The 14,546-nt window shown below is 42.8% G+C and overlaps 1 protein-coding gene across 2 annotated transcripts; it reads left to right on the forward strand.

The window, feature by feature from the left end:
* Positions 1-6,921: 6,921 nt before the first annotated feature.
* On the forward strand, positions 6,922-14,497 carry LOC140537726 (profilin-2-like). Of its 2 annotated transcripts, none has more exons than XM_072659925.1 (3): positions 6,922-7,202; positions 10,839-11,031; positions 12,899-14,497. In XM_072659925.1, the coding sequence occupies exons 1-3, from the start codon at positions 7,068-7,070 to the stop codon at positions 12,994-12,996; spliced, it is 426 nt and encodes a 141-aa protein (XP_072516026.1). In that variant the 5' UTR covers positions 6,922-7,067; the 3' UTR covers positions 12,997-14,497. The 2 variants fall into 2 exon arrangements, with proteins under 2 accessions (XP_072516026.1, XP_072516025.1); XM_072659924.1 differs by having other exon boundaries at positions 12,630-12,991.
* The last annotated feature ends 49 nt before the right edge of the window (positions 14,498-14,546 follow it).

Genomic DNA, 14,546 nt, shown 5'->3' on the forward strand with positions numbered 1-14,546 from the left:
GATTGTAATCAGATTTCATGTGGTTTCTGGCTGTTCAGACTGTCAAAAATGAATCCGGATACAGAAGATATGGCACAAATCAGATAATTTGGACAGGCAGTCTGAACATAAACATAAAAAGGCCTAAATTGGAATTGAAAATGTCAGATCCGATTCACACTGCCACACAGAGAACACAACCGTGTCACATATGATGAACAAGATGGGATTTGAGCCACTTTTACCTGCTGTGTAAATGTAGCCTAAGCAGGCCTCCATTCTGAAGAGTCTTATTGATTAGCTGCAGCTTATTCTGTCCACTCGACGATGTTTTATCTGAAAGCACTGCTGTATCTGGCTAATGCTACGTGCTGAAACACAAGGTTAGCAAAGAATGATAGAGAGAGATGCTTGAGGATTGATAATAATTTCCTGAAGCAAAAATGAAAATCCAGAACTCTCTTTATCAGAACTTTTTGTGACCTACATCATTATGATTTGAATTGGCAGCAATAAAAGGAAAAGATGCAAATTATTTAAACATCTGCAAATGACTTCAGTAAGCATCACTTATACGAGAACATTCTTCTGAATGGCATCATCTTCATTATCATCACCACCAGTGTCGAGCTTTACATGCAAATTGGGTTCGGAACCGGTTTAGAGTAAGCTGGGTGAAAGTGGCATGGAAAACTCCATCAGGGATGACCAAGACTTAAGAATCCACCTTCCTCTGGTCACTCACACCCAGCCAAGATGCTGGGTAGGTTTCAGGTGGGCATAAGCTCTATTAGGGTTTGTACATATGTTTGTACTGGGATCCCTAAATAGGCCCTATCATTACAGTCCACCCTAATCACACATGAGTTCCATCCAGATAGGGCCTATGTTTAGCGCCTCCTGGTCCCCTCACTGACCCTGGTGGGCCCAACATGGAAGAAACAACACCACACTGAATTGGGACTGAAGATCTCGTTACTAATCCTGCAGAAGTATTATTAAGTGACAGCTCACGTATAGAACGAGTTCAGTCTCACAGGTGAGTCATCAACACACTCAGCATGTACTCACACTTAGCATGTACACACTCAGCACGTACACACACTCTTCTCAAATGATTCTGCTGCTCTGCCAGAATTTAAAAAAGGATATGAACTCAGAGCTCAGAGCAAAGATGTTTATGTGAAGCATCTTTTTTAAAATTGCCACTAACGCAAAGCCACTGATATTTCTCTTCTGCATCATGCTGAGTGATGCTAACATGGGGAGATCCTACCCACTCAGAGAAACCAAGGCCAGTTATGCTGTACTGTGGCACTGCTGGGGATGGAACTTGCAACCTCCTGGTAGACAGAACGTGGACGACTGTGCCATTTGAGAGAACCTTGCTTTTAATCTTCACCATCTTGATTCTATCTTAAACCTCACCCTTGAAATCTTCACCCTTTTAACAATCAGCCTCTTAATTCTAATCTTTAATCATAACCCTTATCCACTAAACTCTAACCCTCTTGACTTAATACTCATTGTCTTAACCCTCACCTCTTTATTCTTACCCTCTGAATCCTCACCCATTGAATCCTGACCCTGTTAATCCTCACCCTATGAACCTTTACCCACTTAATCCTCATTCTTTTAAACCTCATCCTCTTAATTCCCACCCTTCCAATCACCCTCTAACCTCTGAGCCTTTTAACCCTCAACATTCTGAACCCTGACCCTTTTAACCCTCAACATTCTGAACCCTGACCCTTTTAACCCTCAACATTCTGAACCCTGACCCTTTTAATCCTCACCCTCTGAACCCTGACCCTTTTAATCCTCACCCTCTGAACCCTGACCCTTTTACCCTCAGCCTCTAAACCTTGACCCTTTTAAGCCTCCCTCTCTGAACCCTGACCCTTTTAACCCTCATGATTCTAAACCCTGACCCTTTTAACCCTCAACATTCGGAACCCTGACCCTTTTAATCCTTACCCTCTGAACCCTGACCCTTTTAAGCCTCCCTCTCTGAACCCTGACCCTTTTAATCCTCGCCCTCCTTATCCTCACTCGCTGAACTCTGAGCCTTTTAACCCTCAACCTCTTAATCCTCACCCTCTTGAGCCTTACCCTCTTAATCCTCAACCTGTAAACCCTCACCCTCTGAACCCTGACCCTTTTAATCCTCAACATTCGGAACCCTGACCCTTTTAATCCTCACCCTCCGAACCCTGACCCTTTTAATCCTCACCCTCTGAACCCTGACCCTTTTAACCCTCAACATTCGGAACCCTGACCCTTTTAATCCTCACCCTCCGAACCCTGACCCTTTTAACCCTCAACATTCGGAACCCTGACCCTTTTAATCCTCACCCTCTGAACCCTGACCCTTTTAATCCTCACCCTCCGAACCCTGACCCTTTTAACCCTCAACATTCGGAACCCTGACCCTTTTAATCCTCCCTCTCTGAACCCTGACCCTTTTAATCCTCACCCTCTGAACCCTGACCCTTTTAATCCTCCCTCTCTGAACCCTGACCCTTTTAATCCTCACCCTCTGAACCCTGACCCTTTTAACCCTCAACATTCGGAACCCTGACCCTTTTAATCCTCACCCTCTGAACCCTGACCCTTTTAATCCTCACCCTCCGAACCCTGACCCTTTTAACCCTCAACATTCGGAACCCTGACCCTTTTAATCCTCCCTCTCTGAACCCTGACCCTTTTAATCCTCACCCTCTGAACCCTGACCCTTTTAATCCTCCCTCTCTGAACCCTGACCCTCTTAATCCCCACCCTCTGAACCCTGACTTTCTGACCTTTTGAACACTGTGGTTGGTTTTCTCTGAAGCTTGATTATTGTCTCTGTGAAATATACTGTAACGTGCATTTCATTCACATTTTCCCATCAGCCCCTGTCCCCCAAAATGTCTGTCCATGGGACAAAACACCTTCATCAGCACTGTGGTGAAACAATATAGAGAACAGAGAACCTCGGAAACACAGAGAACCCTGCTGTACAGGCCATCATTAAAACTGAATCAACCCTGATTTAATAATTAAATCAAATACAACATTAAACCAAAACGGACATGTGAGCGAGGTTCTGTGTGTCCGGAACTAACAAGCACATAAATAGCAACAGATAACCCGGCTGCAGAACAGAACAGACTGACGGACGCCTTACCAGTGATCATCATTCAGGCTGCATTTCATTCTGAGCTGATAAAATGGTTTGATTTCTAGAGAAGCTTAAAGGGACGCAGCTTAGAGACGCTAAACTAGAATTACTCGAATCAAATTACATCGTTTCTTTTCCAGACAAGGACAAAATACTTGCAAACAACTTCCCCAAAACCGAGATCAAAGACCAGTCCAGAACTTTTTCCTCTGAACAGGAAGGGAAGATGCTTTCAGGGGAAGCTTGCTAAGCACACATCACCTGCAAAGGTAAACAGCAGACAGGTGCGTTTACTGTTAAGTGCTGTAACGCACAGGTTTTTCCTGATTCCTGAATGTTTCAGCTACTGTGTGTGTGTGTGTGTGTGTGTGTGTGTGTGTGTGTCATAATTCCAGAGTGTGTCCATGTTCCAGAGAATTTCCTTAAGAAAATGTGTTGCAAACCTGCCAGTCCTCTAAAAATCGGATTAAATATAGATTGATGAGTCGATCAGCTGCAGCATTCCCTCACTGAGAGTTCACTGTAATGCATTTACCTGATGTCTCCAGAAGACCCGCAAATCTGATCTCAGAGGCTAAACTTGTTATGTTTACTTTATATTTCAGGGAATTCTTATCCGTGGAAAACCTGCTCCAACAGAGACGCTTCACAGCAGCACTGACAGCCGAGGGCGCCCAGCACAACCACTGCAGCATGTTAGCATTTACGAGGAGAGCTGAAAGCCCCTTTAATGAAAACATCAAGAAAGTAAAAAAGCCCTGACAGTACTGCCGTCACCGAGTTGAGTGTAGCTAATCCTCTACCTTGTTGACCAGATCCTATAAACACTCCAATAATACGACATTGGAGCAGAGCAGATATCATAGTTTTTTCGGATTGGGGATCAGGTTAGAATCCAGGTTAGATTTTAGATTAGAATTCAGATCAGAGCTAAAAATTAGGGTCAGATTAAACTTCTAATTTGTTGCAGATTGGGGTTCATTTTAAATTCTAGATTAGATTTGAGGTTAGAGTTCAGATTAGATTTGAGGTTTGAGGTGAGTTCAGATTAGGGTTCAGATGAATTGAATACAATAGAATATAATTCAAAATGGTGTACATATTAGAATTTAGATTAGAGTTCAGATCTAATCTAAGAGCTTAGTTTGGGTAAATTAGAGTTTAAATTGGGGTTCAGAGTAGAGTCTAGAATGTATTTAAAGTTAGAGTTGATATTATAATCCAGATTAGAAAAGAGGTTAGATCTTAGTTTGGGGTCATGTGATTAGATCACAGAGTGGGGTTCAGATTAGAGTTGTGATTAGATCACAGATTGGGGTTCAGATTAGAGTTGTGATTAGATCACAGGTTGATGTTTAGATTAGAGTTGTGATTAGATCACAGATTGGGGTTTAGATTAGAGTTGTGATTAGATCACAGATTGGGGTTTAGATTAGAGTTGTGATTGGATCACAGATTGGGGTTTAGATTAGAGTTGTGATTGGATCTCAGATTGAGGTTCAGATTAGAGTTGTGATTAGATCACAGATTGAGGTTCAGATCAGAGTTGTGATTAGATCACAGATTGATGTTCAGATTAGAGTTGTGATTAGATCACAGATTGAGGTTCAGATTAGAGTTGTGTTTAGATCACAGATTGATGTTCAGATTAGAGTTGTGATTAGATCACAGATTGATGTTTAGATTAGAGTTGTGATTAGATCACAGATTGGGGTTTAGATTAGAGTTGTGATTAGATCACAGATTGATGTTCAGATAAGAGTTGTGATTAGATCACAGATTGGGGTTCAAATTAGAGTTGTGATTAGATCACAGATTGGGGTTTAGATTAGAGTTGTGATTGGATCTCAGATTTGGGGTTCAGAATAGGATACATATTAGAATTCAGATTAAAATTCAGATTAGAGCTCAGTTTGGGGTCAGATTAAATTTCAAATTAGAGTTAAGACTGGGGTTCAGATTGGAATCCAGATTAGAATTTAACCAGATCTGAGTCATTTTATCTAAGTAAAGATAAAATACATTTTTAGAAAATGTATTATTTCAATCAAAGAAATTACAAGATTAAATAAACATTAGTTAGATTAGTTAGATTAAAGAGCCTATAAAGGGTCTCTCCTCACAGGTTTCAGGTCTGAATGGCTGTAATTAACAGACCTGAGGTTATTCCTGTTACCCTGCAGAACAGCATGTACCACACTGCCCCCTGTCAGTCAGTTCTGGAAACTAAAGGCCAAAATGTGTGTGTATATTTATTGTTATTTATTTGTTTATTTGTTTATTTGTTTGTGTGATGGTTGGGTTGGTGTGATACTAAAGAGACAGTCTTTCTGGCTGTGTCTAAAACTAAAGGTAGTGTCCAGCACCTTCTTAAAAATTGTATAAAATATGAAAAATATTTTTCACCTTCTGTAAAGTACGTAAATACACAACTGCTCTGTGGAAACGCCGACTCCAGCATTCACTGAGAACCTGACAGCAGACGGCTGATATACAGTCAATCTGCAAAGGGTTCTTTGAGCAGTGCCTTAGAAGAACCACTTTTGGTTCCATTAAGAATTAAAGATGTCTTTACATCTAGCGAAGCGTCTTTTAACCTTTCATCAGTTCTTACTTGTAGAGATATAAGGGCACATCTTAGGGACCTTGGGGAATGGACCACCCCAGGTGCTCAGTGTTTAAGAAATATAAGGGCACTGTTTAAGGACCCTTTGGAACTGAACACCCAATGTTCAGTGTGTTAACTGTAAGGAAGACTTCTTCTTAGGGACACTGCGGATTAGAATGCAGCGTAGGTCATGTGTGTGCCCTAGGAAATATAAGTGCACAACATATCTACCTTGCTGATTGGATCACACATAGTGCTCAGTGTATAGGCTGTAGGGATATAAGGGCATTTCTTATGAGAAATACACAGCACCCGGTGCGCTTGTTTATAGTCCATAGCAATGATCACTTCGCTTGGTAGGGACCATGCAAAAGGGAATGCAGCCCAGTGCCCAGTGTTTGACTAATGTTAGGGCACTGCTTCGGAATCCTGCTGAATGGAACACACCCCGTGCTTAGTGTGTAAGCTTTAGGGATATAAGGGCACTGCTTAGAGACTCTGCAGAATGGAACACAGCCAGTGCTCAGTGTGTAGACTGCAGGTACGATGTGTGCACTTCTTAGAATGCACCCAGTATGTATTGTTTAGGGAGAGTAAGGGCACTCCTTAGGGACCCTGTTGGATTGAACACACTCAGTGCTCAGAGTGTAGACTATAGGTATGATGAGTGCATTTCTTGGCACTGTGTAGCCCAGTACTAATTGTTTAGGGAGTGTTAGGGCACTCCCTACGGACCCTGTGGAACTGAACACATCCAGGCTACAGGTACGATGCATGCACTTCTTAGAATGCACTCCAGGTATGATGACTATAGGTATGATTATAGGTGCATTTCACTGGGACCATGTAGCCTGCTACTCAGTGTGTAGACAGTAGGGAAGAAATGCTAACTGCTACTGAATGCTATGCACCAAGTAAAAGACAGTAGGGAATATCAGTGGATATGTGCCCTTCTTAGGGAGCCTGCAGAATGGAACACAGCCCACTGGTCATCTTTAAAGGATTGCAGGAGCACGGCTAAGATCCTCGTGCCCGTGAGAACCCTTAAGTGCACTTGTTGGAGGCGTGGAACACACCCCTGGCTTTGCTGAGCGACCGCGCACGCGCAGATCGCTGTTACCGGAACTCCGCACCCAGCCGCTGCGTGCCCGGTAGCGCATGCGCACACAGTTGGAGCCCAGCCTGTGGTCGGGGCGCGTGCGGGTGTGTTTGATTTTGCCAGACGCGCAGCGATTCATCCACTACAACTTCTTATCTCCTCCATCTTTCACACTTTAAACCTAGACGGCTTTAGTTTCAGACAGGCTGAGGGTCACCATGGGCTCCTGGCAGATTTATGTGGATAATCTGATGTCCGACGGCTCGTGCCAGGACTCCGCCATTGTGGGCTATAGCCCGGACTCCAAGTACGTTTGGGCGGCGCACGAGGGGGGCACGTTCAGCAGCATCACGGTAAAGAGCCGGGCACTGTGGAGGGCATGGGGTTCAGGGGGCTGTGGGTGTGTTCCGTACTAAAAACATCAGATATGAGATTAGATCTTAGGACTAGCCGGCTGTATCACAGCTCTTTGTGCTTCAACTAATCGGAATTGACAGCAGATCTGAATTAACTGTTCATTTTTGTAGCAAAGCTGAATTTGGCTCCTAATTCGAATTAGCGATCCGGTCCAGCTTAAATGTGTGAAATGGTGCCGCAGCTGCAGTCCGGCGCCTTTTTCATTCGGATAAGGAGCAAAACTTTAGGGTTTCTTTTGTTTACTGTGTTGTTTGTCACTCCTCTGCACTCTTTCTGCTCTGCCTGCACATCTGTCCTGTTTAGCTTTAGCACAGCTAGCCAGCACAGAGGACAACAACCCGCCGGTGATGTCATTTGTTTTAATACGGGAAAAATAAACCGGTCCAAATATGTGTTTTGTTAAAGGGGAATCCCACCGATGTTCCTAAATTCTCCTAAATTCTCTGCATAATTCAGAAGTGGTGTAAAGTGTTTTTTGGGTGTGAAACGGGTGTAGAGAAATATACCGAGTGGTATTAATAATGATGGGTGATTTTTTTTTATTATTATTATTATTATTATTAATTATCGTGATAAGAGAGATTTTAGCTGTTTAAAATATTAAAATCACTTGAAATCCTAAGGTATAATTTAATAAATATTAAAATATAAAAAAGCTGTAGGCTGAATGGGCCGGGCTAGACTGCTGTACCGTGAAGGGGCGGGGCTAACTGGCTGTAGGCTGAAGGAGCGGCAGATGTGGGACTCTGCAGGTAGCAGCAGTGGGCGTGTCGAAAGGAGAGTGGGTGTGTCAAGTCTGAATAAGTGTAGAGCATTTCTTCCACTAAATGTAAAAAAATAATAAATTAAGATTTGATTATTAATATCTGCTCATGTAATTATAGATATAGGCTGAACGGGCGGGCCTTAACTGCTGTAGAAGAAATAGGTGAGGATAAATGGTGCTAGACCCTAATGGGCGGGGCCAAATGGCTGTAGCCTTAATGGGCGGGGCTAAACAGCTGCAGGCTGCATGAGTGGTCAGTGAAGGTAAAACAGCTGCAGGCCTTTTCTTTTTTGTTGTGTACAGACTCACTTGCAGTGGTAATGTATAATAAATAATTGCAGTAACTACAGTTTAAATGACTTTTTAAATACATCCCACATCTAAAAAATAATAATAATAATAAATGATAATTATATGTCAGTATTAGTCTGATTAGGTGCACTTTTACACCTGCCTTGTTTGGTGCAAACCAGTCGGTTTGTGTTTTTGACAGGCGTGGTCCCTCCAAAGAGCTGAACTATGGGCCGCCAGGACTCCCTTGGTCAACATTTGTCTTTACACACCCTCTCTTTATACCTTAGGCCTAAACATGACATTAATTTCTAATAAATTACTGATATATGTATGTGAGCCTTGTTCAGATTGGCTTGCCCTGTATTGTGGTCTGGGCTAAAGCACGCCCTATAACTTCAGTCTGAATGGGCACAGCAAAACTAATGTAGACTGGAAGGGTGGAGCTATACCGCTGTAGACTGAATGGGCAGGCCTAAATGGCTGTGTGCTTAATAGGCGACCTGAACTGCTGGCTTCTGAATGGGTGGGCCTGAACTGCTGTAGACTGAATGGGCTAAGCTAAACAGCTTTAGGCTTAATGTCACAACATTACACTCATAGAGGGCTGCCCAGGAAACTCAGCTCATGGGGTAACTGATAAGAACTGCTTGGACAAAGACACAGAAACACAGATAAAATCACAAGCACAGAACATCCGACTCCCGTAAGGGCGTATGTGTTATAATGAACTTGCGACGGGGCACAGATGTGATCGTTTAAGCCAGTCATTGCTCTCCGGACATGGTATTTATAACAGTTAAATGTGACCTACCTTCTATCACTGAAATGACTGGTTTCAGTTATTCTCCCTACATGTATTGGACTTTTTGTATAAGACAATCAGTGGACTAAAGCTCATTCACCCAGTTCTTCTTCTTTTTTTTTATTGTGGTTGGTTATTTTTATTGAGCAGACTTGAAAAAAATGCCCAAATATTATCAGTACATGAACTTCTCAACCCAAGGAGAACAGGCAGACTCTTGATTACTGCTCCTCTGCTCTCAAGGACAGCAACTCACTCCCCCCACCAAGCTGAAAAACCCTCAAGTTCTCAGACCAATCTATCAATGGAGTGAGGAGGCTGTGTAGGAGTCTAACACCTCAGGACTGCTTTGAAAACCCAGACTGGCACATATTTCCTGGTGCTGCTGGCTCTAACCTCAGCGGATACACTGACTCCATTGCAGGCTAGTAAATCAGTAAATGCATTGCTGACATCTTTCTAAAAGGTCAAGGTAAGAGCTCAGATCTCTGCCTACAGCTTTAACAACCTGGTAACCCACAAGAAGGCCAGATTTGACCTTCAGATGATTATCAGGCTGTTTAAAAGGGACTACTGGGACTACCAGACTGTCATACTCTGCTCATTTCGTTGCTGTAGAACTCCCAGTGACTGCACACTAACCATTTCTGTGCCTGAGAATGCCAGATCCTTTAGTGCATCTTATCCATGCAAGATACTTGGTCATGATGGCGTCTATAGTCAAGTCTTTAGCCAGCTGGCAAAGGTTTTCAATTTATTTTTAACCTCTAACTAAGATGATCTGATTCCCACATGCTTTAAGAGAACCACCATTGTTCCAATTCCCAAGAAAACCTGCCATTACCTGCCTGAACATCTACCACCCTGTTGCACTGGCATGAGCCTCCATGAAGTGCAATGGGTGGCTGGTTAAAGCCCATATCTCTTTCTTCCTCCAGCTACCATAAACCCTCCCCAATTTGCATACCACTCAAATAGATCTACGGTCGACACCGTCGGCCTGACCGTGCACACTACCCTCACTCACTTGGACAGGAAGACTACAGCTCAGCATTCAACACAGTCATCCCTGATGTGGGTCTTAACACTCGTCTCTGCAGCAGGATTCTGGACCCATGGAAACGGCTCCTCCTCCACAGGGGTTCCCCAAGGCTATGTGCTTCCCTGTTTACACATGACTGTATAGCCAGACACAAATCCAACACCATCTACAAGTTTGCTGATGATGCGACCATCCCAGGCCTCCTCACAGTCGGAGATGAGACCGCCCACATAGACGACGAGGTCAGTGCTCTGTCAGAATGGTGCAATGACAGCAATCTCTGCCTCAACATCAGCAAAACAAAGGAGATTACGGTGGACTGCCGGAGACTGCAGAGGGCACTCTCTACAATACATCAGTGGAGCTAAGGTGGGCAGAGTCAGCAGTATATACCTCACTGAAGTCCTCCCCTAGATTCTCCACACCAACACAGCTGTGAGATCTGCCAGTCAGCGCCTCAAGATGTTTGGTCTGCATCCTGACATCCTCACCAACACTAGTCTACAGAAAGCATCCTCACGGCCTTACGGGACTTACTGTCTGGTGTACGGCCATTTATGGCTGATCGATGTGTGTTCATCGGGTTTTTCCTGCGTATCAGGGGTTTATTGGGTTTTCTGTATTTCTGGCCCTCTGTTGATGATGATCTGTGTTTTTTTTTTTTGTAGCCCACAGAGATCGACGTGTTGGTGGGGAAGGACCGGGAGAGTTTCTTCACTAATGGCCTCACGCTCGGCTCTAAGAAGTGCTCTGTGATCCGGGACAGCCTGCTGGTGGATGGCGATTGGACGATGGACATCAGGACAAAGAGCCAATCGGGAGAGCCGACATTTAACGTTTCTGTAGGCCGAGCAGGAAAAGGTGACTTTCTCTGACTTTCCTAAAAGCTGAGCATCTAAAGCTAGGATTTTATTTAGAGCGGTGACTTTTAGCTGAAATTCAGCCTGAATTTATTCATTTCATTGTTTTAGTCTTTTTACAGAAGTCGAATCTCCGGGTTTGTGTCAGTTTAGTAGATCAGCTGTGAGTTTTTGGGGGGTTTCTATTAGTTTAGCTTCACTAAACCAGACCAGTAGCCGACAGTTCATCTGCAACCCAGGTTTAGATGCTAAGACTAGAATTAGTTCTCTAGATAATCAGTAAATCCTGCACCAAAAGAACGGGTCAGTTTGATGATGACCGTTTCTCAGAACGTCAGACTTCTGAATTTTGTTTATAACCATGCCTGAAGCTCCGCCCTCTCATTTCTTACCTCCTGTACATTTTCTTCATTCTTCTTTTATTTCCTTTAACGAAGCCCCCCTTCCAGTTAATATCTGTTCTACAAGCGAGGGTCTGGCCTCTACAGTCTCTGAAGATCAGTGTCAATCCTGTCAATCAAATTAATAAGAAACTTGTCTGATTTTATTAAACCTCAAATTAAACCTAATATATAATAAAACAGTATTACTATTTTTTGTGCTTTACTGGATTAATCCAATCACAAATGTATTTTTGTCAGATTCATGATAATTGGCTCTCTTCTGGCTCTCCTCAGTATGGACAGCGCCCCCTAGTGTATGTTGGCATCTAAGCTGATGTTTAACCCTCTGGAGTCTACGAAAGTGCCGGCTCCTCAAAATGTTCATCAGCGTTTCTATTAACATCTTTGCACTGATACAGTGCAGAACTACGGTTCAAACATTGCCTCACTCTGTAGAGCCCGTCCTTTCAATCGAAACGTGACGAGTGACCAGTCTGTGAGGACGAGTCGAGATGCTCGTCTCTGCATCTCGCCGTGTCAGACTGGTGAATATGTAATTGTAATTGGTGGAATCATGCATTCGTCTATGGGTTTGCGTGTAACTGACCAGTTGACACTCTCAAAGTCGTCTTCTGCCTCTCGCCGTTTGTACACTATTTTATAATATTTTTATATTTACATTTTTAAATATAGTAAAAAAAAAAATACATATATTTATTTATACATTTCACTGCTTTTGTAAAGCTCTGGTAAACACACTTCAAGCAACATAACATGCTGCCCACATGAGTAAAGGTATGTTTTAACAAGAAATCTGAAGAATTTCTGAAATCATACTCAGATTTTGGGTCAGAGTATCTCGTCACACGGTGCTCTAGGTCACATTTTTATGTAAAACGTGGGTACTATCTCATACGCTTTTAAAAGTGAAAGTAAGAAGACATGCAGAACTCAAGACGGAAGGTTAAATGAATCAAAATGACTAAAATAGGTTCAATGTTAAAGACACTTTCATGTCAAAGTCTCAAACTAAAACCTCTGGGACAAATTTATAGATTTTCAAAATGTATATTTATTATAAATTTCTGAAAACGAGCTTCTCTGCTGTATTCTGTTCTGCTGATGTATTGATCTTTGTCTTGCTGGGATCTCCTGACTGCACTGCTAAACTGTCCTGCCTTTTCTCTCTGTCTTTTCTCTTTCCCTTTCCTTCCAGTCTTGGTTCTTGTAATGGGGAAGGAGGGGGTCCACGGAGGCGGACTGAATAAGAAGGCATATTCGATGGCGAAATACTTGCGGGATTCGGGATTCTAGTTTAGTTTCACAGCTGAAGAAAAAAAAAACCACACACACACACACACGAATGCAGAATCAGAGTTTGGGACGTTTAGAGACGCAGGAGGACGTAGTTAATTCCTGTAGCGGGAAAGTTTGTTTTTGTTGATTGGCTGTTTTTGTTTGTTCTTTGTTCTCCGTGTACTCCAGCGTTGGTTCTAGTGATGGGTAAAGAGGGAACGCACGGCGGAACGCTCAACAAGAAAGCTTTCCACATGGCTGAGTACCTGCGGAAGGCTGGATATTGACCACGTCGCCGTCCACCAAAAAAAAACAAACAAAAGCAAAATCCACACAATACATGCTGCTTCACAGGCCACACACACACTCATACACACACTTTCTTTTGGCCCTGTACCACCCCCACCATCACCACCATCCCCCAAGAAATAATCTTTGCTTTTTTGGGCCGGAATGGCAACAAAGAAATGAAGGAAAACTTTAAATGAAGTACCGTTACAGTGTTTTAGCGCAGTATTTTAGCGCTAGTTTGCTAAATGTCTTAAAACCCGTCTGATTATTTTTGTCCATGCTGTTTCTGATTATTTCAGGGATTCAGGAGTTTATGGCCGTTTTCACACCTATTGTTGATTTGCTCAGTTATCAAGGTTGTAAACCTTTAAACCCATTTCCTTTTGGTTTGGTTGTTTTTTCACACAGGAAAAAAAATTCTCTCCATTTATTGGTCAGAGCTGTCTGGGTCCTGGTCCTGGGTTCTGGATTAGTGCAGATTTAACGTTTTGTTCATAGCTGTAGTGATTAATTATCTGAGCAATATACCGGCTTACACTACCGCTAAGCTCAGACCTACAGAGTAAATGTAATAGCTGAGTCTGATCAAGGTCAGATCTCATTCTCACCACAATCAAACCTCTCCAGAGTTTGTTTGGCACCGGGCTGAGACCACCTCCTCTCAAGGGTCTGTGCGGTAGTTCTGGTTTGCCACCGAGTGTAAATACTGTACTCGCACCTCCCCGAACGAACCTGAGTCCGATTTAACCTTAAAAAAAAAAGTGTGAAAACGGCCTTAAACTGAAGCTTCGGCCAACTGAGTCTCATCCCACCGTTTAGCGTCGATCAGGACGTTCCATCACTACAGTCTTCTTCATTTCAGACACTTAAAGTAAGAGTCCAGTTTCAGTCTCAGTTTGGATTATTTACAGTTTGTTCTTGCTGAAGGATTACTGTTGGCCTTATATTTTACTTTTTTATATACATTAAACACTAACACACACACTTGACATATTGCGAAGAATGAAGGCTTGCACTGCAGTTAACTTTAGAATTTTTTTATACAGATTAATTACTGCATTTCTAATCCCATGTGTGACTAAACTGGGGAATAAATCGCCTGGTTAAAAAAAGGAAACCGTACCAAACGTGGAACCTAGCTGTTCAGTATTGAAGCTCAGATCCAAATAAAACACTAAACTAAGTAGGTAGGTAAGAAGTAGCGACATGGTTGGATTAGTAACCTTCTGGTTTTGGGGGGGTTATCAGAACAGGTTGATTCTGTGCCACGAGGATTAAACGTGAGGACGCTGTGGGGGGTGGATTTTAACGACTTGAGACGGAGATGTTTGTTTGTATTTTGTTCGAGTTTGCACAGATTAAGAAGTTGCTGCTGATTTCAGCTCATTTTTCCCTCCAAAGTTTGACATTTCTGATTTCATATCAAACGTAGAAAATGCCATGGAGTGAGTTCACTGTTTACAAAGCGATCCAATAAATTTATTCCAACCAGATAAACTCAGAACTCGTTTTCCTTTTTCTGAACGTTGACATTCGTGCATGTTGT

Source organism: Salminus brasiliensis, chromosome 17 (assembly GCF_030463535.1).
Source record: "Salminus brasiliensis chromosome 17, fSalBra1.hap2, whole genome shotgun sequence".
Lineage (NCBI taxonomy): Eukaryota > Metazoa > Chordata > Actinopteri > Characiformes > Bryconidae > Salminus > Salminus brasiliensis.